The 26,502-nt window shown below is 36.8% G+C and overlaps 1 protein-coding gene across 4 annotated transcripts; it reads right to left on the bottom strand.

Annotated features, from left to right (window-relative positions):
- LOC115427377 (uncharacterized) lies at nt 1-26,251 on the bottom strand. 4 transcript variants are annotated; one of them, XM_030145910.1, is made up of 8 exons: nt 26,190-26,245; nt 7,382-7,726; nt 6,251-6,592; nt 4,788-5,126; nt 3,996-4,343; nt 3,087-3,188; nt 825-874; nt 1-623 (listed from the first exon to the last, which is right to left on the bottom strand). In XM_030145910.1, the coding sequence occupies exons 1-8, from the start codon at nt 26,230-26,232 to the stop codon at nt 501-503; spliced, it is 1,692 nt and encodes a 563-aa protein (XP_030001770.1). In that variant the 5' UTR covers nt 26,233-26,245; the 3' UTR covers nt 1-500. The 4 variants fall into 4 exon arrangements, with proteins under 4 accessions (XP_030001770.1, XP_030001773.1, XP_030001771.1 ...); XM_030145913.1 differs by lacking the exon at nt 26,190-26,245 and adding an exon at nt 7,880-7,941 and having other exon boundaries at nt 6,251-6,541; XM_030145911.1 differs by lacking the exon at nt 26,190-26,245 and adding an exon at nt 7,880-7,941 and having other exon boundaries at nt 6,251-6,544.
- Nucleotides 26,252-26,502: the final 251 nt, after the last annotated feature.

Below are 26,502 nucleotides of genomic sequence, written 5' to 3' on the forward strand. Positions count from 1 at the left end.
TTCAAATTTTTTTTATGATTTTTAAAAATCTTCCGTTTTACTTATAAAGGGTGAAATATGCGCAGGAGGCAGGGTTTGTTGTGTCTGGCACCACTTGTTTAGTTCATTTTCACCTCTCATAAAGAATGAGGTGAAATATACCAAGGTAATGATCATTTTGGTGTTGGTGATGTGTGACGAGACACAGTCCACTGAGTCACTTCACACAAAACTACTACTTTTTACTTTACTGTAGCTATAAAAACAGACTCTTATGTGTAAATGGTGGCAATGTATGTATTTCTCACCATTAGCTCCCATTCACATTTTTCTCCCATTGGGGAACAGTGGAAGGGGCGGGGCTTCACCTCTCTATGCACAGCCACTTCCTGTCTGTACAAAACACTGTGCAGCTTTTGGAGAGATAAACATTTATGAATGAACACACTGGAATATGAGCTACTGATGATCAGTGCCCAGACCTGTGTGTTGGACACAGGCCCTGCTGATGAGGAAGTCTGTCACTGTGTGTCATAAACTGCCACTGAATACACACTCGCCTGTTCTCTCTGCTTTTCATCCCATGTTTCTGTCATTGTGAGAAGCTGCAGAGCTGCGTAGCTTGCAGCCTGAAATTCACCATCCTGCAAACATGGAAGTATTTGTGTGTTAATGAATATCAATGAAAAATGTTTCAGAGGCAAATTTAAGACCAACAGTATCTACGATTTAGAACCAGTAGATGTCTTTAAATACTCCGGCCTCTGTTTTCACTGAGTTGTCAAAGCAGAGTATGTTGTAGTGAATTTAATATTATAGTGAGTGTCAAAATGATTAATATTTACCTGATTTTTTGACTGGCACTGTCCATCATAACGAACTGCACTAATCTCCCCTGTTTGGATAAAACAAAATCTTCAAACAGTGTTTTCACTGGGACACTTCATACAACATGGATTTATTATTATTATTATTATTATTATTATTATTATTATTATTATTATTAATAATAATAATAACAATAATAATAATAATGGATTAGATTTCTATAGCGCTTTTTTGGCCACTCAAAGCGCTGCCCATTATTCTTTCGCTCTCTCAGTCCCCCTCTGGTGGTGGTAAACTACACCTGTAGCCACCGCTTACCTGGGGCAGGCTGACAGAGGCATGGCTGCCAGTTCGCACCTACGGCCCCTCCGACCGCCACCAAACATTCACATGCATTCATACACCAGTGTGAGTGGCACTGGAGGCAAGGTGAGTGAGGTGTGGGATTCGAACTGCCAACTCTTTGATTAGTGGATGACTCGCTCTACCACCTGAGCAATGGCTGCCCCGACCATGTATCTGTTTTCACCAAATTTACGGGCTTTTATTTACACATATTGTCATTTGTACTGTGTCCCCCTGCTCTGTTAGCCTGTGCAGTTTCACCTGAAGTACAATGCAAACTAGTTTTAATTCAAGGTGGCATCACATCACATCCAGTAGAGTGACATAAGGAAATAAATCAGTTTCTTCAAACAGGCTTATAATATCTGACTCGGTGGTGCAGTGGTTAGCACTACCACTTCCTGGTTTTGATTCTATTAACTCTCTGTTTGGTGTTTGCATGTTCTCCCAGTCTGTGCAGGTTCTCTCCAGGTACTTAACTCCAGGTTCACTGGTCGGTCTAAATGTCCTGTCTGTGTAAATGTGAGTGAATGGTTGTTCATCTGTACAGGTCAGCCTTAAAATTAATTGTCAACAGATCCAGGGTGTACCCCACCATTGTCTGTTGGTAGCCAGGATAGAACCCAGATCCAACAGTCACAGTCCATGGTCTTAAGGACCAACAAGTGGTTCAGAAAATTAATAAATGAAAAAGGCCTATAACACTGTATCACTATGAGAAGCAAGGTTTTAATTGTAAAACGTTTCTGTATATGTAATCTGGTTTGTTGGATGTACTTATACAGGGTGTATTAAAAAAAAAAAAACTATACATTTTGAAAAATTAAAATTAAAACTGGCTTGCATGAAGTAGTGGTGGGATTTAAATCCAATCAAAGGTCATGGGAGGGGACAATGAGCATCCAACTTGTTTTCCACAAAATTGCCAGGTTACAGCATAAACATTTTGGTCACCATGTCAGTTTCATTTCTTTACACATGCGTTACTTCGCGCAAACCAGTTTTAACTTGGATTGCACAATTTGTCCCTGCTCACTCATGCATGAAAACCTGGGTCTGTAAATCTGGACAAATATCCACCAATCCCCTACCTACCAACGTCCATAAAAGAAAATTCAAAAAAATTATCAAATGCAGAACTGGGGGTAATTTTTCAAAATGTGTAGTGTTTTTTTGATACACCCTGTATAAGCCACAGATTGTCACTCAGCTTCCGTCACTATGTAACAGAATAACTACTTTTAATACAATGACTTTCTGTTTCTTGTTTTCTGAAACTATTTCCCAAAGGCCAGTTTTGTCTCTTCCAGTCAATATCATCCAAAGTGAATGTGATTCATTTACAGATGGAACTTGTATTCCAAGTGTGGAGATCTACACGTGTTTCCATGTTTTAGTTTATTTAACAGGGGCAGTGCTCATTAAACAACAGAAACATAAGAAACTGCATGAGTCAGCCAACAGGGATAATTTATATCACAGATTATCCCTGGCTAGATACTAGAAACAACCCAAGTACACTTATCTTATCCAAGCTTTCAGTCATAAACACTTTTTACAGACAATTCTGTGCAGATTTTCTCTTGTCTGACCATACTATTATTACTTTTTTTTTTTTTAATGCAATAGGGAATGCTAGTAAATGACTCTTCAAATAGGTCAACATTCACATCACCTGCAGAACCACTTGTCTATATCTATCTATCTATCTATCTATCTATCTATCTATCTATCTATCTATCTATGTTCATTTTTATCATTGTTTTCTTGCAACAATGTTGAAAATTTAACTTTACAAAGAACTAATAAATGAATAGTCCCCAAAAATATTATAACCATTTAAACACAACCCCATAGTTTCAGGATGTGATGTTAGGGTAATAAGTGATACATTCAGAATACAGACAGATGTACAGTGTATAATATAAACCCACCTTCGGCTTGTTTACACCCTTTCCTTGGATATAAAATAAGGACAGCGATCATTACTGCACAGCAAGCCGACACCACACCCAGTACAGGAACCATATCGAGTCCTGTGAGATTTGGGAAAATATGCATTCGGTTAACTGCAGGAGAAAAAGAGTCAAGCACACTTGTTTGGTTTTATTTACTTTGAACTTTGAAGACAGATAATAAAGAACACTGACAGGTTCACATGTTCATATAAAATGGAGAAATGTACATGGTGCAAAATCATGTTAATATATTAACCCATAAAGACCTGTCAAATTTTTAATCCCTGTTTATCCATTAATCCTATTAATACATGTAAATAATTGGTGTAAAATACAGTTTGTCATCTTTTCACGGTCATCACATGACCCATTTGGAAATTCAGAGGCTCCGTAGTTACCATGGAAACACCGTCATCTTCTACAACATTGACTCACCAGTAAAACCCATGGAGTTGGATCAAAGACGGTGGATGGAGACACTTCTTTTATGTCCAGTTAATGATAGATTTTGCTGAAAGTCACGTTTTCTTCAGTTTTTTTCTGTTTTTGATATAAAAACCCTCAACTTTAGTCCGAGCTTCTATGAACATTTACATGACCTGTAAATTAAATGTAAGAAAATACCGGATGTTCACTAAAAAAAAAAAAAAAAATACAGAGAGTTATCATGATAAATTGTAATAAATCACTTAAGAAAAGTTAAATATAAAGGAAAACGTATTTTGGAAATGCCACCAAAGTAACACTGGGTCTTTATGGGTTAATATAATAGTCGTGTGTTTTATTCAACAGATAATTTCACTCTTAAATTACAAAGCAGTCTTTCACCTTTCAAAATATAACTCAGCCTAGCTTGACCATGACACATTTCTGATCTAGACGTACTTATCTCCACTTTAGTTCCTCCACCGAACAGGATCTGTCCATTTGTGGCCACAGCACAGTAGTAAGTCCCAGAATCAGATGAGTCCTGTATGGTTTTAGACAGACGGTAGACACATTTCCTTTTGTCTGGTTCTTCAGTGTTTTTCTTGTGAGTGTAAATGATTCCTGGTCTGTATCCTCCTGATCCGGCTCTGAACCAGTACACATTGTGTTCACCTGGACACTGGACTGGGTTTTTTTTGTCCTCAGACAGAAGCGAACACTGGAGACTCACTGGATATCCAGACTGCACTGACACTGCTGGTGGGTACTGTTTCACGTACATAATTTCTTGCCGATTTCTTTGATCTGTGTGATTCACAGCAAAGGCACAATTCAAGACTTTTTTTCTCTATTGTAATATTTCATCAGAAAAACACAAAGATATTGATTACTTGTCTTTAATTTTACCTTGTGTATATCCTTTATTACCTGTATCTTATATATTGTACATATTTCTTTCTGCTTTATGTATATTTTATTCATATGTAGTAGTATTTGTATATTTAACATTTTATCTTTGTAGTTTCTGTATATTGCCAATATTTTTCAATATTTTGTGATATTTTTATAGTCTTTTTGCACTTTTAGTGTTTGTTGCTAAAACAGAAACAGAGCAGCTGAATGGATTTTCATTGTTCCTGTAACAGTGACAATAAACATCTATTCTATAAATTGTAGCCAGACTCACTCTTATTGTTTCCAACCTGTCAAGAAGTGTAAATATAGAGTAAAAAAAATAACTGCGTTTACCTGTCACAGTTAGAAATGTACTGTTAATGAAATTCTGTCCATATGAAGATCCACTTTGGCAGAAATACAGCGCTTCATCCTCTTTGGTCACATTTATGATGGTGAAAACACGCTCAGAATTGTTTTGGGTGAAAAGGAAACGTGAGTTGTTAAACATATCATTGACTGACTGACCATAAAATCCTTCAGCCACTGTTTGTATCATGCATCCAAGAGGCTGTTTATGCCAATAAAAATATGTCTCTGTAGCAGGAACTGGACAGGAAAAGGTAACAGTGTCACCAAGTTCCACCACAGCTGGAGAAATGGGGTGAGAAACATCTGTACGTTGGATCGTATCTGAGCAAAAGACACACAGAACAGAGTTAGTTAACAAGAATTTTTTTTTTTTTTTTAAATACCTCACTAATTGTTGGCCCATCTTTAACTCTGAGTATATGGAATCATTATGACATTATTTTGAGAGGCTTCTGCAGTGTCACATTTATGTCAAGTCATAGTTGCATTAGTTTTTCACCACAGTCTTGTTTAGATGACAGTCAGACCTCTGCATAAAATCTTCTTTAGCATGACCCTGTGATTCTCATAGTGGCTCAGGTCTGGACTCTGGTTACCAGTCCACAGTCTAGTCTTTAAGCTGTAATGCAAATCAAAGCCCCCTCCCTCCCCCTTAGCATCACTGGGAGGTGTTCGTTTTGTTTTTAAGGTTATGCTTTTTTTTTTTTTTTTTTTTAAACAATGGGATGTCAAACTTTTAAGAGAGCTTTCATCACAACCATTTAAAACATAATTCCACCCACATTTCGTCCTTAAATGATGGTTTATCACCTTTTTTCCAGGTTTTAATAATGCGTTGAACGTATCCAGCTCAAGAATTTGAACTGGACTTAGTGACAGGTAATGACTGCTATAACCATGAATATGTGTATTGTTGTCATCATCTTTATTATTTTAGATTTTGTCTTGTTCGAGATTGTCCACATGTCTTCAGTGTACTTGCATTGATAACTGGATTAAGGTGTGGACATGTATATTTTGTATGGCATCTTTCTTTCCTTTAAAAAAAGAGTTAAAGCTCAAGTCATAAAAAAAATAATAATGCGTTGAACAGTTTTTAACCCACTTGGAGCACTTTCATCAATTTCCTTTGTTGACAACCAGAGGATATATGTTCTGACATGGTTGTTTAAGAAATGAGAGGCTCTTCCCTGTATCAGTCAGGATTAAATGTTTTTTTTCCAGTGTAACAAATTAATAACTGCACTAATTACCCAAAGCTCTTACATATTTGCTTAGTTAAATCCAGGTAACAATAATATAAAAAAAAGTCCTTTTGTTCAAGACACAATTTCCCCTTTAATTTGAAACAAAACACAGGCCAAGTGTAACAAATAGATGTTAAACGTGAAACACCAACTCCGACAAGATTAATTTATATCTTAAATACAAATCTGAAGTCGTACCTGTCTCCACTTTAGTTCCTCCACCAAACAGGATCTGTCCACATGCAGCCACAGCACAGTAGTAAGTCCCAGAATTAGACGAGTCCTGTGCTGTTTTAGACAGACTGTAGATGCATTTCCTTTTGTCTGGTTCTTCAGTTCTGGTCCTGTGAGTGTAAATGATTCCTGGTTGATATTCTCCTGATCTGAACCAGTGCTCACTGTGTTCACCTGGATCTTGGATTGTGTTTTCTTTGTCTTCAGATGGAAGTGAACACTGGACAGTCACTGGATCTCCAGGCTGCACTGATGCTGCTGGTGGGGTTTGTTGCATGATGATCAATTTATGCTGATTTCTTTCATCTAGATCACAGGTGTCAAACTCCGGTCCTCGAAGGCCAGTATCCTGCATGTTTTAGATGTTTCCCTCTTCCAGCACACCTGACGGTCGTTATCAGGCCTCTGCAGAGTTGGATGATAGGCTCATCATTTGAATCAGGTGTGTTGGAAGAGGGAAACATCTAAAACATGCAGGATACTGGCCCTTGAGGATCTGAGTTTGACACCCCTGATCTAGATGATTCATGACAAAGTTACAGAGTGGTTACTTAAATCTATCTATAGTATTGTTTTTGATAAATGTGCTAATGAACCTTTTTTTAATCTTCATTTTCATGTGTTTGTGAGGTACACTGAAGAACAATTACAAGCATTATATTGGTTTCAAAGAATATACAACAAATAACACATTTAAGCAAAAAAAAAAAATCCACTTGTGTCATTATTTATTTCAGCTTTCTTTGATTTGAGACAAAAATACACTCTACAGCAGGGGTCTCAAACTCAGATCCTCAAGGGCTGGTATCCTGCATGTTTTGGATGTATCCCTCTTCCAACACACCTGATTCAAATGATAAGCCTATTATCAAGCTCTGCAGAAGCCTGATAACGACCGTCAGGTGTGCTGGAGGAGGGAAACAACTAAAACATGCAGGATACTGGCCCTCGAGGATCTGAGTTTGAGACCCCTGCTCTACAGACTAACTCACTGTCAGTTCTTTTACAAGTTTACAAGTGATTAACCATCTAAATACTTTACACAATGCTGAAGATGAAATTGATGAACAGGAAAAAAAAGAAAAATGTATTTACCTTCTACAGCCAAGAATGTGCCGTTGATGAAACTCATTGCATGAAAAAAAGATCCAACCTTACAAAAATATGTTGCTTCATCATCTTTGTTGATGTTTCTGATGGTGAAAACGACCAGAGCATCTTTTTTGGTGACACTAAAACGTGGATCATTGAATAGTTCATTGGCCGTGAGTTTACCATAAACTCCTACAGCGACAGTTTGCATCAGGCGTCCAAGAGGCTGTTTATACAAGTAAATTACTCGTTCTTCATCAGAGGCTGGACAGTAAAGACTGACATTGTCACCGAGTTTAACCACGATAGAAGAGACTGACTGAGGAACATCTGCAGCTTCAATGAGGGCTGAAGAAAAAAACATAACAATTACAAGACAGAAAGACCAACAACAAAATAGACCAAATATGAGCCACTGAAAATGGAAATATATTGCCATGGTGTTACAAAATGTAGTAAAAACTGCTGTTTACTGTATTATTAAATAAAAACTGTACTCACACAGTGTACTGAGAAGCATGAAAGCAACCATTGGTTCAGTCATCGTGTCTTCTACATCTGATGTCTTCTCACCTAAATGGGAGCTTTAGGAAGTGGAAGTGGCTGAGAAGCAGATGATAAACCTCCCCCTAAACAGTGCCAACCTATGACTGAATGATCAGTGATGTGCAAATGTGCAGCGGATGACTGGTGACACATGGCAAGTTTTTGGCGAATGAGTTTCGTTAAGAATGTCTTTTATCAAGCTGTGTGTTATGGCTTTTACCTTCCATGTACTTTAGAATTCAACATTTTATTATGCCTCATGCATCCAGGGTCGGTCCTTACCTCTGTCTGCCCATCATTTAATCTCCAGATACTGGTACATCATTTGTACACACTGGAGAAAAAAAAAAAAAAAATCAGAATCTAACCAAGTGCATTTCTCATTTGTAGTCAAAATATCTCACTTATAAAGAATTTGTTTTTAGTCAATAGATCTTGAAAATCTTATTTCAAGAAACCTTACCTGTCATGTCGGCTCCCAGACAGTGTCTGAATTTTAGTCTGTCTTCTCTGTTGTCTGTCATTTCCTGTTTTATTTTGTTAAGTTTCCCTCATGTGTCGTGTCTGGTGTTTTTACTTCCCCTCCTTGATTGTTTCACCTGCTCCTGATTGCCTGACTCCTCCCTGATGTGTTCCACCTGTGTAACTGTCTTCCCGCCCTCTTGTGTATTTAAACCCTGTGTCTTCCCCTGTTTCTTTACTCCCTCGTGTGCTTACTTACCAGTGTTTCTTGGATCCTGTCGTTGTGACCCGTTTTGTCTACTGACCACCGATTCTGCCTGCTCGTCTGTTTGTGACCTGGTTCGTTATCCGACTAACGATTCTGCCTAACCCCTGTGTACCTCAGCCTCCAGCGTTTACCTGTGTGTTCGACCCATCGCCTGGATTACTGACCGTGAGTTTCGCCTGTCCGTCATGTCCTGTTGCCTTTTGAATTGCCTTCCCATGTATGACCTGGTCTGTTTTTTGACATCCCTCTGCTTTTCCCTAGTCGGGGTGCTGTTGGGACTTTTCCAGCTTGGCCACGCTAGTCGCCCGCTGACCCCCGCTCACGGCCCAGATGTCTAACCCCAAACTCAGCGTCTTCACAGATTTATTAATCAGTCTGTTGTGTTTTAACCTTTGACTGTTCAATAAACGCACTCAACTTTAAGTCTGTCTTCTGGTCTTGCATTTGGGTTCAGCCTTTGTACCAGACTTGTTACATTACCAAGATAATTTTCACTTGTTCCACTGGCAGATTTTTTTTTTGCTTGAATTAAGCAAAAAAAAAAACTGCCAATGGAACCAGTGAAATTTTCCATCTTGGTAAGATTTCTTGAAATAAGATTTTCAAGATTTATTGTCTAAAAATAACTTCTTATATCTCACTGAAAAGTTACTCTTCAGGTGATTACGGTATGTCTTATTCGAAGTGAGGTATTTTGACTAGAAATGTGAAAAACACACATACAGATTTAGATTTTTGCAGTGTTTTGACAGCAACACTCTTAGTGTGAGACAGTCCCTCATGGGTCAGTGTATCTTTTGGTAATTGGATTTTCTTTTCAGAACAAAAAAAAAAAAAACTAGTGGTAATTGATTTTCCTTTTGAAAATTAGAAGAATTACAATTGTATTTCAACACGTTTCTCTTTAAGTGTCGAAACGGACCAACAAACAAGAACACATCACTCCTACCCTCCATAAGCTCCACTGGCTACCAGTCCCCTTCAGAATTACTTACAAGACCATCCTCATCACCTTCAAGTGCCTCCATAATAACACCCCCCCCCCCACCTCAAGGACCTCCTCACCCCTCACATTTCCATCCATGGTCTCCAACCCCACAACACCAACCTCCTCCTCCCCCCCAGAACTAAACTTCGGTCCATGGGTGACCGGGCTTTCTCCTCTGCCGCCCCCTGTATCTGGAACTCCCTCCCTGACCACCTCAGAGCTCCTCAGTCACTGGACTCCTTCAAAAAGGGGCTAAAAACTTTCCTGTTTAGACAGGCTTTGTATGGGCCACCATGATGCTCTGTTACATTGGCCTAGTCTTTCATTCCTGATTCAGTATTTTTATGTTTTATTGGACTGTCTTCTCTCTGTAGCACTTTGAGATTATACTGAATGAAAAGTGCTTTATACTTATTATTATTATTATTAATAAACAGATATTATAAACAGATAAACCAAATTTTAAAAACTGATTTTCATTTTCTCTTTCCAGTGACAAAAAAGAAAATTTCTACTTGACAAAAATAGAAAAACAGAGCAAAACTGCCTGTTTTTTTTTTTTTTTTCCATTTTCCAAGAGCAGATGTAATTAATATCCAAGGAGAGAGTGCTAATGCCTCAGTCACAAAGATTCTTACAAATGATGGGTTTGTACGAAATCTTGACAGTATAGACACGCTCCCTCCATGAATATCTACGAACTCCAGATTTCATACAAACTGGAAGAGTCCACAAAAATACAAGAGTCAAAACCAGAAAAATCCACAATCACTGAACTCATGGTCACAGACAGAAAACAGGTCAGGTTACCAGGGCAGAGGCGAAGAGAGGTGGTCAAAGTCAGACGGGGTCGGAAACAGGAATGTAAGTTCAGGATGAATGGTGGACAGTCTGGGCCTGGGTGGATGAAGCTGTGCTGCATAAATACTGGTCTGCTGATTAGGCACAGCTGGAACAGACAGGTGGACTGAGTTAGGCTGATTAGGAGTGGAAGGGTGAGGGAGGGGACAGCAGCAGGAGCACCAGGTGAAACTGATGATACTGACGAGGGGGAGGGGTCAGGGAGGAGACAGCAGAGGAGCTAACTGGGACAGATGTGGACTGTAGGTCCCCATTTATGGCTTCATTGAGCTTATTTGGCCTTAAAGGGGTCATAGTTTGCTAAACCCACTTTTATTATTTTTATTTGGTACATTTATTTGTGTATTTGGACCCTCTAATAGTTCAAAAAGTTGGAATTTGAACTTCCCAGGTGCTGCAAAGCTATCTTCATATTCATTACGGCAAAAATCAAGTGGATTTCTACAACTTCTTTCAATTCCTGCTTAATTTATTAGGTTTAATTACTAGTTACGTCATCACATTTGCACATATAAGGTCAAGACTTCTGACGAACATTTCTCCGAGTATGCCATAATTGTTTGTCAGCAGTAGCAGTAAGTAAAAACTGAAAATATGTCCAAACTCTGAGCCGATTACCTAAAATGTTCAGTTGTTGGTTAAACGGGACAGAGCAGCACAACCAACAACCTGGAATGAAGTGGCTCATTTACATTTAAAGGGCCAGCACTCAAAACTAATTCAGACTTGTATGTGCTTGGAGATAGATTCTGTCCATTTGAATGTTTTTTGGGTTTTTTTGCATGTTCTAAATAAACAAATAAATAAATAAATAAATAAACAACCTTTCTGGTGTCATTACTCAGAAATAGGGTTGAAGATGGACCTGTGGAGTTGAATTAATGAAGAATTCAGACCCAAGCATAGCATTTACAGTTTATGTAGACCACAGGGAAATGTTTTAAAATGCATAATTCCATTTAAAAAAAGCTAAATATCACTCCTTTAAACTTCTCCTTACCTTAGAGGTGTTTTGCAGCCTGATTTGTAACAAACCACATGGATTATCTGGAATTTTTCTTTTACTCAGGTAATTAAACTCTTTTAAAATAAAAGTTCCTGGACATGTTGGTGGACAAGGGGCTACTGGGAGAAGAAGATGCTTTCAGACCAATTCCAAATCGTCATCCAAACTGTGATCAACGGCACAGACAGGAGAATTAACCTATATGTACCTGGTGTTTATGGCAGAGGAAACGGATAAGCTCGACATAGAAAGGCTCTGGTTGAGAGTGGAGCCTGGATTCTTCTTACTATGAGGTAGAAGTGCTAACCACACCACCACTGTGCCACCCACATCTGTAGAGCTGCTACAGTGGTCTCAAACTGTGGAGATAAGTCTGGAAATCTGAGACAAGGAAGCCACCACAAGCAAAATCCTTGAATTCATTAGAAATATATTTATTAGCCAAGCAATCCAGTCATCAAAAAACTCCAATGACTTTTATCCTACCGTTTATAAATAACTTACTATACACATATGAAACTGTTGATATTGTTGGAATTCATTCATTCATTCATAACCTTTATTTAAACTCAGAGATATATTAAGGAAGCAACCTCATTTACAATATAACCGAGACAAAAAAACATTTGAAACATACAATAGACATATCAGAAATACCATAAAGTAAAAGTGACAAAGACGGATTAAAAACAGGGAAGTCTGCTTAAAAACAGGAGCAGCTGGAGGTAAAATAAAATGGAATTATGGATTTGAAACACAAAATATTTGAAACCATGCACAAATCAGAAGTACCAAATGTAAAAGTGACAAAGATGAACTAAAAACAAAGACATCTACTTAAAAACAGGAGCAGCTGGAGGTGAAATGAGAAGTGATTAAGGATTTAAATGATCCTAAATAGGCCCGTAGTTCCTCTTTATGTGGACGTAGTTGCTTTTCTTCCAATATGAGTACAAAACTCTCTGAAAGGTTTGAGGTTAGGATTTTTTTTTTACACTAAGATGCTCATCAGCACTCAACCTTACTTTTGAAGTATTGTTTTGAAGTAGCCTGTGCATTGAAGGGAGAGTTGCACTACAGAGGAGAGAGGAAATGTAACCAAAACCACACAAAAAACAAACAAACTTGAGGGTGCATGTGTGTGGAACAGTGAATTCAGCCATTTTAGAAGACAGTAATTTTTGGTGTTCAAAGCAGAATAAAGATGGCCGACATACAAGTAAGAACTGGACTGAAATAAAAAAAAATATATATGGGAAGGTTCGGCTTATTGTAAAAATATTGTAATGAATTCAGTTGTTGATGGGATAAAAGTCCAATAAACTTTATTTTACCCCATGTCTCCAGAGAAAAAGAAAGTGCAGCTGAAATATTGCATTTGTTTACTGAACATTCATCAACGCATCAACACATAGGAAGCATTTCATATTTTATCTACTTATTATAAATCAAAACCCCAAATGAGAAAAAGAAAAGTGTAGAAAATGCAAATTAAGAGAACAGAATTAAAAGAGTCAAGATTCACCAGTAATTCCAGTAACTATTAATACGATCCACAAACACTGTTGATGTTTCTGAAGTCTTGGAGGCATCTGAAATCAAATCAAATCAGATTTTATTTATATAGCACCAAATCATAACAAAAGTTATCTCATGACACTTTACTCATAGAGCCGGTTGGAACCAGACTCTGAAGCCAATTTACAGAAACCCAACAGAATCCTCCAGGAGCAAACACTGGAGCCTGGTGACAGTGGAAGGAAAAACATCCTTCTAACGGGAAGAAACCTGGAGCAGACCCTCACTCCTGGAGGACTCAGAAGAAATGTGGATTGTGAACAGATCAAAGAAATGGAGTAAATAACCCAGATCATTACCAACATCTAGAAGGCAGAAGCTGGAAGTCTGTAATGATCAGTCCTGTTGTGCACTGGTAATGTATAAAAGTACATGGTAACACTTTACTTGAAGGTCTAGTTTATAATGCATTAAGTGCACATTCATAAGACATTATAACGCATTTATAATGCATTATAAAAGTCATTACAACAGTTTATGATCATGTACAACAACTTATACCAAGATTAATAAAGTATTATAAGTGTAGGCATAATGCATTATGAATTCAGCTTCCATAATGTTTTATACATCCATACCAAAGTGACAACAGTGTCTGAAGGAAGAATCTCAAGTCCTGGGTTACAATACACATTATAACCATCATAAGTCTCACCACTTGTATAGACACAGAGAACTGTTCTGACATGCAGTTTCTGAAACTGAATAATGCCTTAGAAACATCAATAATAAGTTACAGGATGACTTTAAGAGCTTTTAGTAAAGTGACAACACTGTCTAAGGTTATTAGCAATTGTATGATATTATAACAAAAGTATGATGACGTATGAGCAGTATCTGCTGGCTCTAAGTAAAGTGTAAGTCAAAAATTATACATCAAAGTGTTCTGAATAACTCTTTATTTTGCAAAAACAAAACATTAAAAGAACAGAGACAGTAAATAGAAGTGTTACATGTTGCTTTGTACATAAATAAAAAATAATGTGGCAGCTCTAAATCTTTGTTAAGTCAAACACATGCTTTTTTTTAATTTATTTTTTTTAAATAAAATTAAATCCCTAAAATAGATAGGTATGGGGACCAGTGACAAAACCTATTAAAAGTTCCCCACCTAAAAAACTAAATTTCTTCACACCAGTTCTGTGCCAGAATCCAAATCACCCAATGTTTATCCAATAACTTTTAACTTAAAACCAAGCATCTGAGGAACTAAACAATGCACTTTCAAGAACAAACCATAAGCTTAATTTACATTTAATGTGAAATGGGCAGTAAAGTACCATTCTCCTTCATTTCACTTATGAGTTCTTTAACATTTTATTAGCCTTGGTATAAGTTGTTGTACATGATCATAAACTGTTGTAATGACTTTTATAATGCATTATAAATGCATTATGTCTTATGAATGTGTGCGTAATGCATTATAAACTAGACCTTCAAATAAAGTGTTACCAGGTACATTAACATTTAAGCGCAAGATACACTTCCTTTTCCGGTAATGCCTATGTATATTTCAACAACAACAAAAAAAATGCTAAACCACTTGTGTGGGCGCTGGACTGGGCTGATGCAGTCACACGTTCTAGAAAACAATGTGCGGCAGATCCTGCAGCACAACATCACATAATAAAGACCCTGTGATATTGTACACCTTTTGCAGAAAGAATTGTAAATGATAAAATTTCACTTAATCACGTGGCGCTTCTTTTAAGTGGTAAATGCTTTGCTGTGACATCTGTTTCACACGTGTCACCGGCTAAAGGTCAAGAAGAATAGAACAGAATAGAATGCTTTTATTGTCATTATACACATGTACAACGAAGGGTCGTGTGTACAATCGAAATGAACTTTATCTGACAAACATAAAGTACACTGCAGTGAAATATACAGTAATTTTTTGCTGCCTTTTTATTTCTCTACCATTGGACGGGCAGGATGATAAATACTGAAATAAACAGACCACTCAGGTTGTTTGATCTCACAGCGCCTCACAAGCGAAACCACAAACAACAGCTTCGCTCGAACACAGCTACGTGGGTATGTTCTTTGCTCTTAACACCAAAGCTGTTTACTCAGAAATGACCCGTTAAACACTTCGACAGGATACAGTGTGGTTAAAACTGCAATGAGGGAAGAGTCTCAGATGGCCTCAGTGGACTTAATGTTATAACAGATCGGTGTCACAGCTTTTTTTCCCGTAATATACCGTCCTTTGTCCTTCCGTTGTACTGATGCCCTTTGAAGTGCTCTTATACTGTATGACATCGCATTTAACTGTGAGATGTGTCTTCATACTTCTATCGCTGGGACATTAGAATAACTAGGATTTATTTCATCTGTCATCAGCCTGGAATAACAAAATAATCCACATCAAACCCAAGAAATTCATGAGTATTAATGGCAGAAAGATTTGAGGTCGGGGCTATCAAAACTTCAATTTTACAAGATGAGTACTTTTTTTTTCTTTTTTCTTTTTTTATTTATTTTGTATATTTATTTATTTTTATTTATTTATTTATTTTTTCTTTTTTTATTTCTTTTTATTTTTATTTATTTATTTATGTATTTATTTATTACAACATGAGTACTACTATTTTTCCTGGTGTGACGCACAATGGGAACTTTTTTAAAATATCAACTTTTTTGTTGTCTTCACTTTACGTCTGATTCCTAGGGATGATTATGATAGATCAGCAAGGTCCTTCAGTTTACATTTTTATTTTACTCATTTAATTTTGACAGCCCAGGCCTCTCCCTTGACATTTATTATTATTATCATTATTATTGTATTTTTGCTCCTAGATTTGTAGATTAGAGTAAAATGGAAACTAAAGTATATTTTTCATACACAAGTAAAAAGCACATTACCCAGCATCCTCCGAGTCCACAACTTAAAATTCCACTTCCTGGTTTTTTCTCATTGGAAAAAAAAGTTTCACAAAAAATTATTTAGTTTGGGTGTCTGTCTTCTAGTCCACATTAATTTGCACAACAATAAACATAAGAAATAGCCAAATATTTCAAGAAAACAGAAAAAAAATTATTGCCAGGCTACTTTAATGAGGCAAAAAAAATCTGTAACTCTGACCTGTCCATGGCTGGTGTAATACATATGAGGTGAAAGATGTAATCTAATGTAATGTGTTATTGTGTAATGTTATGTTATTGTGCATTAGAACATGAGGATCACCACATGCTATATTTCAGGGATAGCCTAATAAACTTCATATTATATATTTGTCACTACTATCACGTTGACTGATTAGAATGATCATTTCAGACAAATGTGTAACATGATAAAAGACTGAAGTGACTTTATCTCCAAAAGGTCAAAGGTCAGCTGTATTTTGACATTTCAATTAAAAAAAAAAAAAAAAATCTGGTCATTATTCAACACTGTATTCTTCTGTAAAAATCCTACTTAAGTGAAAAGATCATGTTTTTCAGTAGAAATGAATTAACAGACCTCCAAATTTATTCATTAATTCTTACGTAGGTTGTGTCTTTGGAAAGTTGACTGCTAAGTCTGTACTGATGTATTTTACCTCTTTTTTGTTTTTGATGCATTTTAATCATGTGAATTTCCATCAAACCTTAATGTAGCTTTATTTTTATGGGGTAGAACATATCTGATTTATCATTAATTGTAACTTGCTTCAAGGGATTATACAACTGAAATCAAATATGTGTAATCATATGTTTTGTCATGTATTTGTTCACTTACAATACTGAAAAAAAAACCCCAAAATTTCACAATGTCAATGTTTTGCTCTTTATTATCTACACGGATATGTTACAATTTTTTTTTTTTTTTTTTTTTTTTTGCATAAAGAGATAAAATAGTGAAGATCTCAAGCTTCATGTACGAGTAGCTGTTGCTTATTAAAACACACCATGAATAGAAAATTAAACACATAATGACAAAGACAAATGTAAATACACTGACATAATTATGACTTTAAGTAAAGCATTATTTCAGAAAAACATCTTTTAATATTAAACACAGTGATCACAAGGTTCCTTTATTTATTTAACAAGTATGTGGTGAAAACTACACCTCTACATCCAATATATACATTAACATACAGATAATACATTATATAAGTCCACTACATCTATAGATATGACACACTCAGTTGTAATTTATTCACTTTGTGTGTGTGTGTGTGTGTGTGTTCAGGTGTGTGTGTGTGTGTGTGTAATACACTGAGGTAATAACTGTTATGGTTTTACTGATAAACATGCAGTCCACAAATCCACACTTACTTTTTGTTACTTTACCGTCATTATGGAAACCTACTACTGTCTTGACCTGTAGAATTATATTTGAAATCTGCTGCTAATGTTGAAGTCGTTCACTCTGTGTAATAAACAGCCACTGAATACACAGACGCATGTTCTCTCTGCTTTACATCCCATATTTCTGTTGTTGTGAGAAGCTCCAACGCCATGTAGCTTGCGGCCCTAAGTTCACCATTCTGCAAACATGGAAATATTTGTGTGTTAATTTTAATGAGAAAGTTTATGTTTCAGACAGAAATTTCAGACCAACAGCATCTAAGGATGAGATCCAGTAAAGTGTCCTAAACTAGTGTTTTAGTGTCCTAAAACACTCTAGTCACTGAGTTGTGAAAGTAGAGTATGCTGTAGTGAATTTAATATTATACTAAGTGCTGAAATGTTTTATATTTACCCAATTTTTTGTCTGGTTGCATCCATGATGATGAGCAGCACTGGTCTGTCCTGTTTGGATCAAATAAAACCTTCAAAAAGTGACTGTAAAAGGACATTTCATACAACATGGATTAAAAGAACCAGTTTTCACAACATTATTTTATTTACACATATCACCATGAGACTATATTAGTTAACAACAGAGAACAGAAACACATTAGAGATGTTAATACCATATCTTATATCCAGCAGGCAAACAATTATGATAAATTTAACCCATTTTTAAAATAAACCAATGATAATACATTTCTTTGAAGAAGGGGCACTATTTCTATCACTGTTCACTACTTATGGATAATTTTAGAAATTAAATTGATCACATTAAGTAAATTTTATTTATTTATTTACCCTATATTGTTACCCTATATTGTTTATTAACCCTGCCCTAATGATGACAAATAAATTTTCACAAAGACAAGTCACACACAAAATATTCTAACCATTAAAGCTGTAGTGTTTGATTAAATGTGGGTGGCGATCGGGGGGGGGGGTGTGCTTTCTAGTTTTTAGAGTTTTTTTGGCCTGGTCCACACGGAGACAAAAATAATCTCTTTCCTTTTTCTTAAAAAAAAATTTCCATTAAAACAACATTATCTCTAGAAATATGCATGTGGACACAAAACCATTGTAGATGCTATAGTATATATGCCAGGCCTGGAAGTGGCACTGTAATGCTGCAACAAAAATACACAAGAAGACACGGAGCATGTGCATCAAACAAGGGAGACGTGAAGCTATGGCGTTGTTGTTCAAGTGTATGGGTTGTAAACATGAAAATGCAAGGGTGGTGGCTCCTAATATACTGCCTCTGTGAGGATGAAATGCCCATATGATAAATAAATTGACGACCCTGGTGCTAACAGTACTGAAGTCACATTTTTGGACAATTCAAGTTGAGCAGATAAATGTGTTTGTGTAGCTAAGGCCACCCTATAAATATTTTAACAGACTCTTTTGGTGACTTTAGTACTTTTAGCACCAGGGCCTTCAATTTTGCAGACACTCCTAAACTTGTCTCCATGTGGATGATTAGATTTGTAAAAAACCTACCCAGGAATACAGACTTTGCCTAGTAACAAGTAGGAGGGTTAAATAAATGACAAATGATGAATGAATTTTCAGTCAAACCCCCACTTTAACATGACTCTACTGCTCTACTTTTTCCTTGAAGCATCTTCACTTGCCCATAACAACATGAAACAGGAACAGATTATGACTTTAGACTTCCTTTTTTGGACTAAGACGAGAGAGCTGCAGAGGGAAGGTTGTGTTTTTTTCTGTCTTAATTTCCACTCCTGCCATTTTAAACCCATATTTTCAGAATGTGATGTTGGGGTTATAAGTTGTACTTTCATACAGTGTATATTTTAAACCTACCTTTGGCTTCTTTACACCCTTTCCTTGGATATAAAATAAGGACAGCGACCATCACCGCACAGCAGGCTGACACCACACCCAGTACAGGAACCATGTCGAGTCCTGTTTTCAGTTCTGGGAAAATGTAAGGACATTCGATTAACTGCAGGAGAAAAATACATTTAATTCAACTGTAGGAGCAAGCAGAAGAATGATGATGCACTTTTCGGAAATATTGTGTAAACAGAGAAAAGTACACAGTGTAAAACCATTCACTTTATGGAAAATGTTTGACTTTGTAGAACAAATGGTCATGTTTTTTATTCAACAGACAATTTGCCTCTTCAGTTACAAACAAAGCAGTGTTTGCCCTTTCAAAATATATCATAAATAAACTTAAACTCCATAGATTTATTACCTAAAGATGTACTTATCTCCACTTTAGTTCCTTCACCAAACAGGATCTGTCCATTTGTGGCCACAGCACAGTAGTAAGTCCCAGAATCAGACGAGTCCTGTACGGTTTTAGACAGACCGTAGATGCATTTTCTTTTGTTTTTTTCTTCAGTCCTGGTGGTGTGAGTGTTAATGATTCCTGGGTTTGATTCTCCTGATCCGGCTCTGAACCAGTGCACATTGTGTTCGCCTGGACACTGGATTGCATCCTCAGAGTGAAATGAACACTGGAGTGTGACTGGATCTCCAAGTTGCACTGAAGCTTCTCTTAGGTTTTGTTCCACGTAGACAGATTTGTGCTGATTTTGTTGATCTGAAAGGCAATGGAATGTTTAATCAGCTTTAAGAACATACATTTACGCTAATCTAGTGTTTCCACTGTTAATCGAATCCAACTTTATTTGTAAAACAGTTTAAAACAACAGTGGACCAAAGTGCTGTACAGAAGAAGAAATAAAAACCAAAATAAAAGAGTAAAATACAAGAATAGATTAAAAAACATAGAATTGTACAAAAAAACAAAAAACAGTGCTGTACAGAAGAACAAATAAAACCTAAATAAAAGAGTAAAATACCAGAATAGATTAAAAGACATAGAACAACTGTATAAAAAAAACAGTGCTGTACAGAAGAATAAATAAAAACTAAATAAAAGAGTAAAATACAAGAATAGATTAAAAAACATAGAACTGTACAAAACCCCCCACAAAAAACAGTGCTGTACAGAAGAATAAATAAGAGTAAAATACAAGAGTACAAAAAAAAGGTGCAGAAGAATAAAAAGAAACCTAAATAAAAGAAAAAAATACAAGAATAGATAAAAACACATAAAAACCTGTACAGTTAGAAACAACAAACAATAAGAACGTTAAATCAATACCAAAAAAAAAAAACAATAAAATAAAAGTTATTAAGAAGAATATCTTAGTACTTGAACATGAAGGAAAAGAAATGTTTTTACCTTTAACAGTTACAAATGTACTGTTAACGAAACCCAGTCCAAATGAAGACCCACTCTGACAGAAATACAGTGCCTCATCCTCTCTGCTTATTCTTCTGATGGTGAAAACATACTCAACATTGTTTTTAGTGACATTGAAACGTGAGTTGTTGAATTCCTCACCAAGTTTTACTTGACTATAAAATCCTTCAGCCACCGTTTGGATCATGCGTCCAAGAGTCTGTTTATACCAGTAAAAATACGTCTCTGTGTCAGAAGCAGCACAGTACAGAGTCACAGTGTCACCAAGTTTAACCACAGCAGAAGAGATCAGAAGAGGTGGGTCTGTAGGTTGAACCAGGGCTGAGGAGGGAAACAAACAACACTTACTGAACAAACAAAATGTTCATATGCCATTGTGTATGTAATGTTATATTAGTCTGACACTCTGTACATGATTGTTCAATAATGAAGAAAGTAAATAGTAGTTATATATCTCTAATTTTCATTTCTTTATTCAATCTTTATTTAACCAGGCAAGTCATTACAGCTGCATATGACGTTCATCACCAATTTTTTATCAAATCTGTAAAACCCAAGTGATAGCCTAAGTATCACAAATCCGTAATTATGCACCTGATTCAGTCCCCTCACAATAAACAACTTCAAAGTGTACTCCATTACAAACAGTCCATTTGTTTACATAGCAAAACCGCACCTTAACGAAACCATCACTCAGGTTTTTTCAGGATTCCATGCAGCCGCAGTAACAAGACTCAATCAAAGCTGTTTCTGTGTTTGTTGCCGCTATGGCCGTACTGCGGCTGCGTGGAATCCCGAAAAAACTAGAGTGATGGTTTCATTTAGGTTTTGTTTTGTGATGTAAACAAATGGATTGTTTATGATAGCCACCAAAACGCATGCAAAAACACGTTGAAGCTTAGCTACTAACAGGACGTACCAAGGGTTGCGTCTCTCAAATGGGCAAAATAGTTAGCGCAACCCATTTAGCATGTTCGCCTTGATGAATATGCAATATGGGCGTTTCTGCCAGAACATGTAAAATTATTGAGAGGAGTAGATGCGAATATTTATGTAGTGTGCGGAATGTGATTTACCAAACCTGAAACTGATTGTGGTGACTGATTTTGAGCCTATATTTAGCACATCTGAAAGGCAGGTTTGAACTGGCAAAGCTTCATGCAAAAATGGCTGCAGTTGTTGTGGAGAGGAGGCGGCATGGGCGCAACCAAAGGCAACACAGAAAACCAATCTCTTTTGCTGGCGTCAACATTTTTAGAATGACAGAAGAAAAAGTAATTGAGACATATCGCCTACCCATAATGTCATTTAGAACTTCTAAATGGCATTAGGTGTGTCAAATTCTGGTGCTCGATGGCCGCTATCCTGCATGTTTTAGATATTTCCCTCTTCCATCACACCTGAAAGCCATGACATCATTATCAGGCTTCTGCAGAGCATGATTATGAGCTGATCATTAATTGAACCAAGTGTGCTGGAAGAGCGAAATATCTAAAATATGCAGGATACCGGCCCTTGAGGACCGGAGTTTGAAACCTGTGAACTAGAGAATGATTTGGAGCCAGTCACAAGGAGGAGCCATGCAATACTTTCTATGACAGGGGTGTCAAACTCATTTTAGTTCAGTTCCACATTCAGCTAAATTTGATCTGAAGTGGGCCGAACCAGTAAAATAATAACATAATAATATATAAATAATGTCAATTCCAAACTTTTCTCTATGTTTTAGAATGAAAAAGTAAATTTACATTCCGAAAAGGTTTACATCTACAAACTATTCTTTCAAAAGATGTGAATAACATGAACAAACTGAAAAAATAAGTGTAATTTTAACAATATTAAACTTCAGTTTATCATTTAGACATGTACATTATAACTTACAGATCACAGTGGATCTACAAATACACACAACATTTAATAACAGGTGAAATATTGTTAAAATTGTACTTACTTCTCTTAAGATATTTCAAGTTGTTCATATTTGTTAGGTTTTGTTCTAGTGTAAATACATGAAAATATTTACATTTACAAAGAGAAAAAATTGTCGTTGTCATTATTTCTATATTATTATGATAGCATTTTACTGAATCCTGCCCACTTGAGATTGAATTGGTCTGAATGTGGAACCTGAAATAAAGGATTGTTAATATCTTAGTGTAATTTTTGCATTTCACAAATTCCTCCCAGGGGCCGGACTGGACCCTTTGGCGGGCCGGATTTGGCCCCCGGGCCGCATGTTTGACACCTGTGTTCTATGATTAAACTCCTCCAATGTCACATTTCCTTGCGTCTGGATCATTCCCGCGCACCGTTGCCATTAGTGCTGGCATATCCCAGAGCAGCTTTTCCAGTGTACTGTCTCCCTGACGACAATCAGTAGCACACGCAAAATCTTGGATGGTCTCCAAGACTTTGACCTGTTGTTATTTGCAGAGGAAATCTTAGGGCGTTTTCACATTAGGTATCCATGTCCGTATCCGAGTATATTGGACCCCAAAGTCTACTTAACTTTATCAATGTGAATGCAAATGTTCCATGAGTGAGTACCGTACCCGACTCCAGAGAAGGTAGTCCTGGGTACAGACTGCACAGATTCCTGTATAGAATATTGCCGTGTGAAAGCGAACTGTATCTGAGACCGGGAGTGAGCTAACCACTACTCCGACAACGGAAATGACCTAATCACCACGAGACCACAAACGGCACTCCTGTTGTCACCTGAAAAAGCCTTGGATCCGCACGGCATGGGCTCGCCTTATAGACCGAACCCTTCTGTGATATTTCAAGAACAACAAAGGTTGCTCTTCTTCTCTTTGCCTCTAACAGGCTAACAGATAGAAAAGTACTGCCTGTGAACAGAACAGTCACTTGATTGATGACGAAAGGGTTTGTCACTTCTGCGTTTGTTGGATAGCGACAGAATTCCTTCCACACCTCCACCTACTGTTTCAGCCCTGTAACACCCACTTGTACTCAGGCATGGGCCGCGATACGTGTTTGTGAACGCAACATCTCTGAGAAAGGTGTAATTGTATCCAGGTACAGCACAGATCTGGATACCCAGTCTGAAAACGCCCTTAGTTGATCATCTGTGACACGTCAATCAATAGCACTTGTATTTTTTTAGTGCAAGCAAGCAAATTTGCGCTCCTTATTTGTGATCTTAGTAAATCAGGTCCTAGGTGGTTAAAAAAAGTGCGAAAAGTCATGAAAGCAGGAGCATGTGTCTGTAAAAATGTCCGTAATAATTTTCCTAAAAGCATAAATTCAAATAAAATTGTCCAGTTTCAGTGATTTTTGAAGCTCATTCCAATCCTTTGCTGCAGTGTGTTGAAAAGAACAATCAGTTTTAACTGATTTTTACCAATTTTAACCCAATGGTCATATATTTGGTTCAGCGCTCTGGTGACCCTGTTTCTGGTTTGAGCTGGTTTGTACAAACTGATGTGGTTTGGAGTGTGTTTCAGCCACATGTTTAACACAGGAACTAGAAGACGCATCATGTCAAATCAAGTCTAATACATGTGTTTAGGTTTCACAGTTCTATTATAAGGCTGAGTCTAAACTCAGCTTCATGTCTGGGTTTCTTGAAAATAGTGGATGTTAAAGTCCAAACCCCCTTGAAAGTATTTCAACCATTAAACTGGGTGTAACTTCATAAAGATGAATTTCTGATTTAAATACAAATATGAAGTCGTACCTGTCTCCACTTCAGTTCCTCCACCAAACAGGATCTGTCCACATTTGGCCACAGCGCAGTAGTAACTGTCAGAATCAGGTGAGTCCTGTGTGGTTTTAGACAGATGGTACATGCAGCTCCTCTTTTCTCGTTCTTTGCTCTTGTTTTTGTGAGTGCAAATGACACCTGGATGAAATTTCTGGGATTCGGTTCTGAACCAGTGCACATTGTGTTCACCTGGACACTGGACTGTGTTTTCTTTGGACTGGGACAGCATCAAACATCGGAGACTCCCTGAACCTCCAGGCCTGATGGAGCTGGTCTGCAGATGTTGTGTGATAAGGATCGACCCCTCCGAATCTGTGTGAGTCAGCAGAAACAAGGTTATTATTTGAAAAGACGTTAAGCTGATACTGGAGTAAACACTAAAAGACATTTGTTTTACCGTTCACTGCTAAGAATGTTCCGTTAAGGAAACTCAGTCCAACTAAAGATCCATTCTGACAGAAGTACATGGCTTCATCGTCTTTCTTGATGTTTCTGATGGTGAAAACAATCTGTGTGTCCTTTTTTGTGACACTGAAACGTGGGTCTTTAAAATCTTCACTGGCTGTGATTTTGCCATAAAGTCCTGCAGCGACAGTTCGTATCATATGTCCAAGAGGCTGTTTATACCAGTAAATAAATCTGTCTTTATCTGAAGCCTGACAGTAGAAACTGGCGCTGTCACCGAATTTAACCACAGTAGAAGAGATGGAAGGAGGAACGTCTGCAGCTTGAATCACAGCTGAAAAAAAGACACAAATCAAATCACAGTTACAAAACTGCCATAATAATAATAATAATAATAATAATAATAATAATAATAATAATAATAATATTATTATTATTATTATTATTATTATTATTTTATTTTATTTCAAATATCAAAAACCAAAAACAAGGGAAAAAATGTAAACAAGTGGTGCCAGGCACAACAAACCCCGCCCCTCACATGTATTGTAGCTTATTTTGTCATCGATCCAGCTGATGCCATCATGTCTATGCATGTGCTGATGTCAGCGTATCAATTGCCTCTATATATGTGCCAAATCAGAAGTAAATTGAGACAAAATTGATGTTTTTATAGACATTTAAAATTTCAGCCATTATAAGTAAATGTGAGGAAAAAAACAATTTAAAAAACTTCATAAAAAATTTTAACTTTGACCTACTTTTTCCAAAATGTAACCACATCTATTCTGGGTCACTGCCAATCTATAAACCCAATTTGGTATGAATTCAACCACTAGTTTTGCTGCTAGAGTGTTAAGAAACAAACAAACTAACAAACCGAACCAAAAACAATACCCCTTGCCTCCCCTTTGGGAGGTGGGGTTAAAAAAAAACATTTGAAAAGGAGCGGGATAAAGTACAATTTATATACTCCCCCCACCCCCTTACCCCATGTTTTTCTACTAATCACACAGTCCCATGTCAGCTCCTCAATGTAACTTAACAAATCTTACACAGCAAAATAAATTCTAACCAATCCTGCACAAAACACAAAAATATTACAAATATCAAAAATAAACTCTGTCCTTTCATGTCCTGTCATTTCATGACTGCATTTCATAACAGTGTTTGACATATCCAAATAAACTCCATCCATTCCATAACCGTATTACACACATAGATAGGCTTGACTCCAAGCATAAGTAGGCAAAAGAAATTCCAGATCCAAAAGGACACTCCAATATATGGAAATAAATCAACCAAAATATATCACACAAACAATTTCACTGTGACTCTTCAACACATAACAAGAAACTACAACAATATTGCCCTTAAAAAAAATGTCTTGCCTTAAATATTTTGCCGTGTTTTTACATAATTTCAGATAAAACTGTACTCACACAGTGTACTGAGAAGCATGAAAGCAGCCATTGGTTCAGTCATCGTGTCTTGTACATCTGATGTAGTCTCACCTAAATGGGAGCTTTAGGAAGTGGAAGTGGCTGAAGAGCAGATGATAAACCTCCCCCTAAATGTAGACAACCTGTGACTGAACGATGGGTCATGTGCATTTTCCTTTGCTGCTTTCTTTATTTGTAGCTCTACAGTATCTTACAGTTAAATTTCATAAAATTTCATTCAGCAAAAGGACGATGGAAGACTTTAAACATATGAAAAGTTGTACTTGTGTTTTATTTACCATACCATACCAAC

Source organism: Sphaeramia orbicularis, chromosome 10, assembly GCF_902148855.1.
Source record: "Sphaeramia orbicularis chromosome 10, fSphaOr1.1, whole genome shotgun sequence".
NCBI classification, from domain to species: domain Eukaryota; kingdom Metazoa; phylum Chordata; class Actinopteri; order Kurtiformes; family Apogonidae; genus Sphaeramia; species Sphaeramia orbicularis.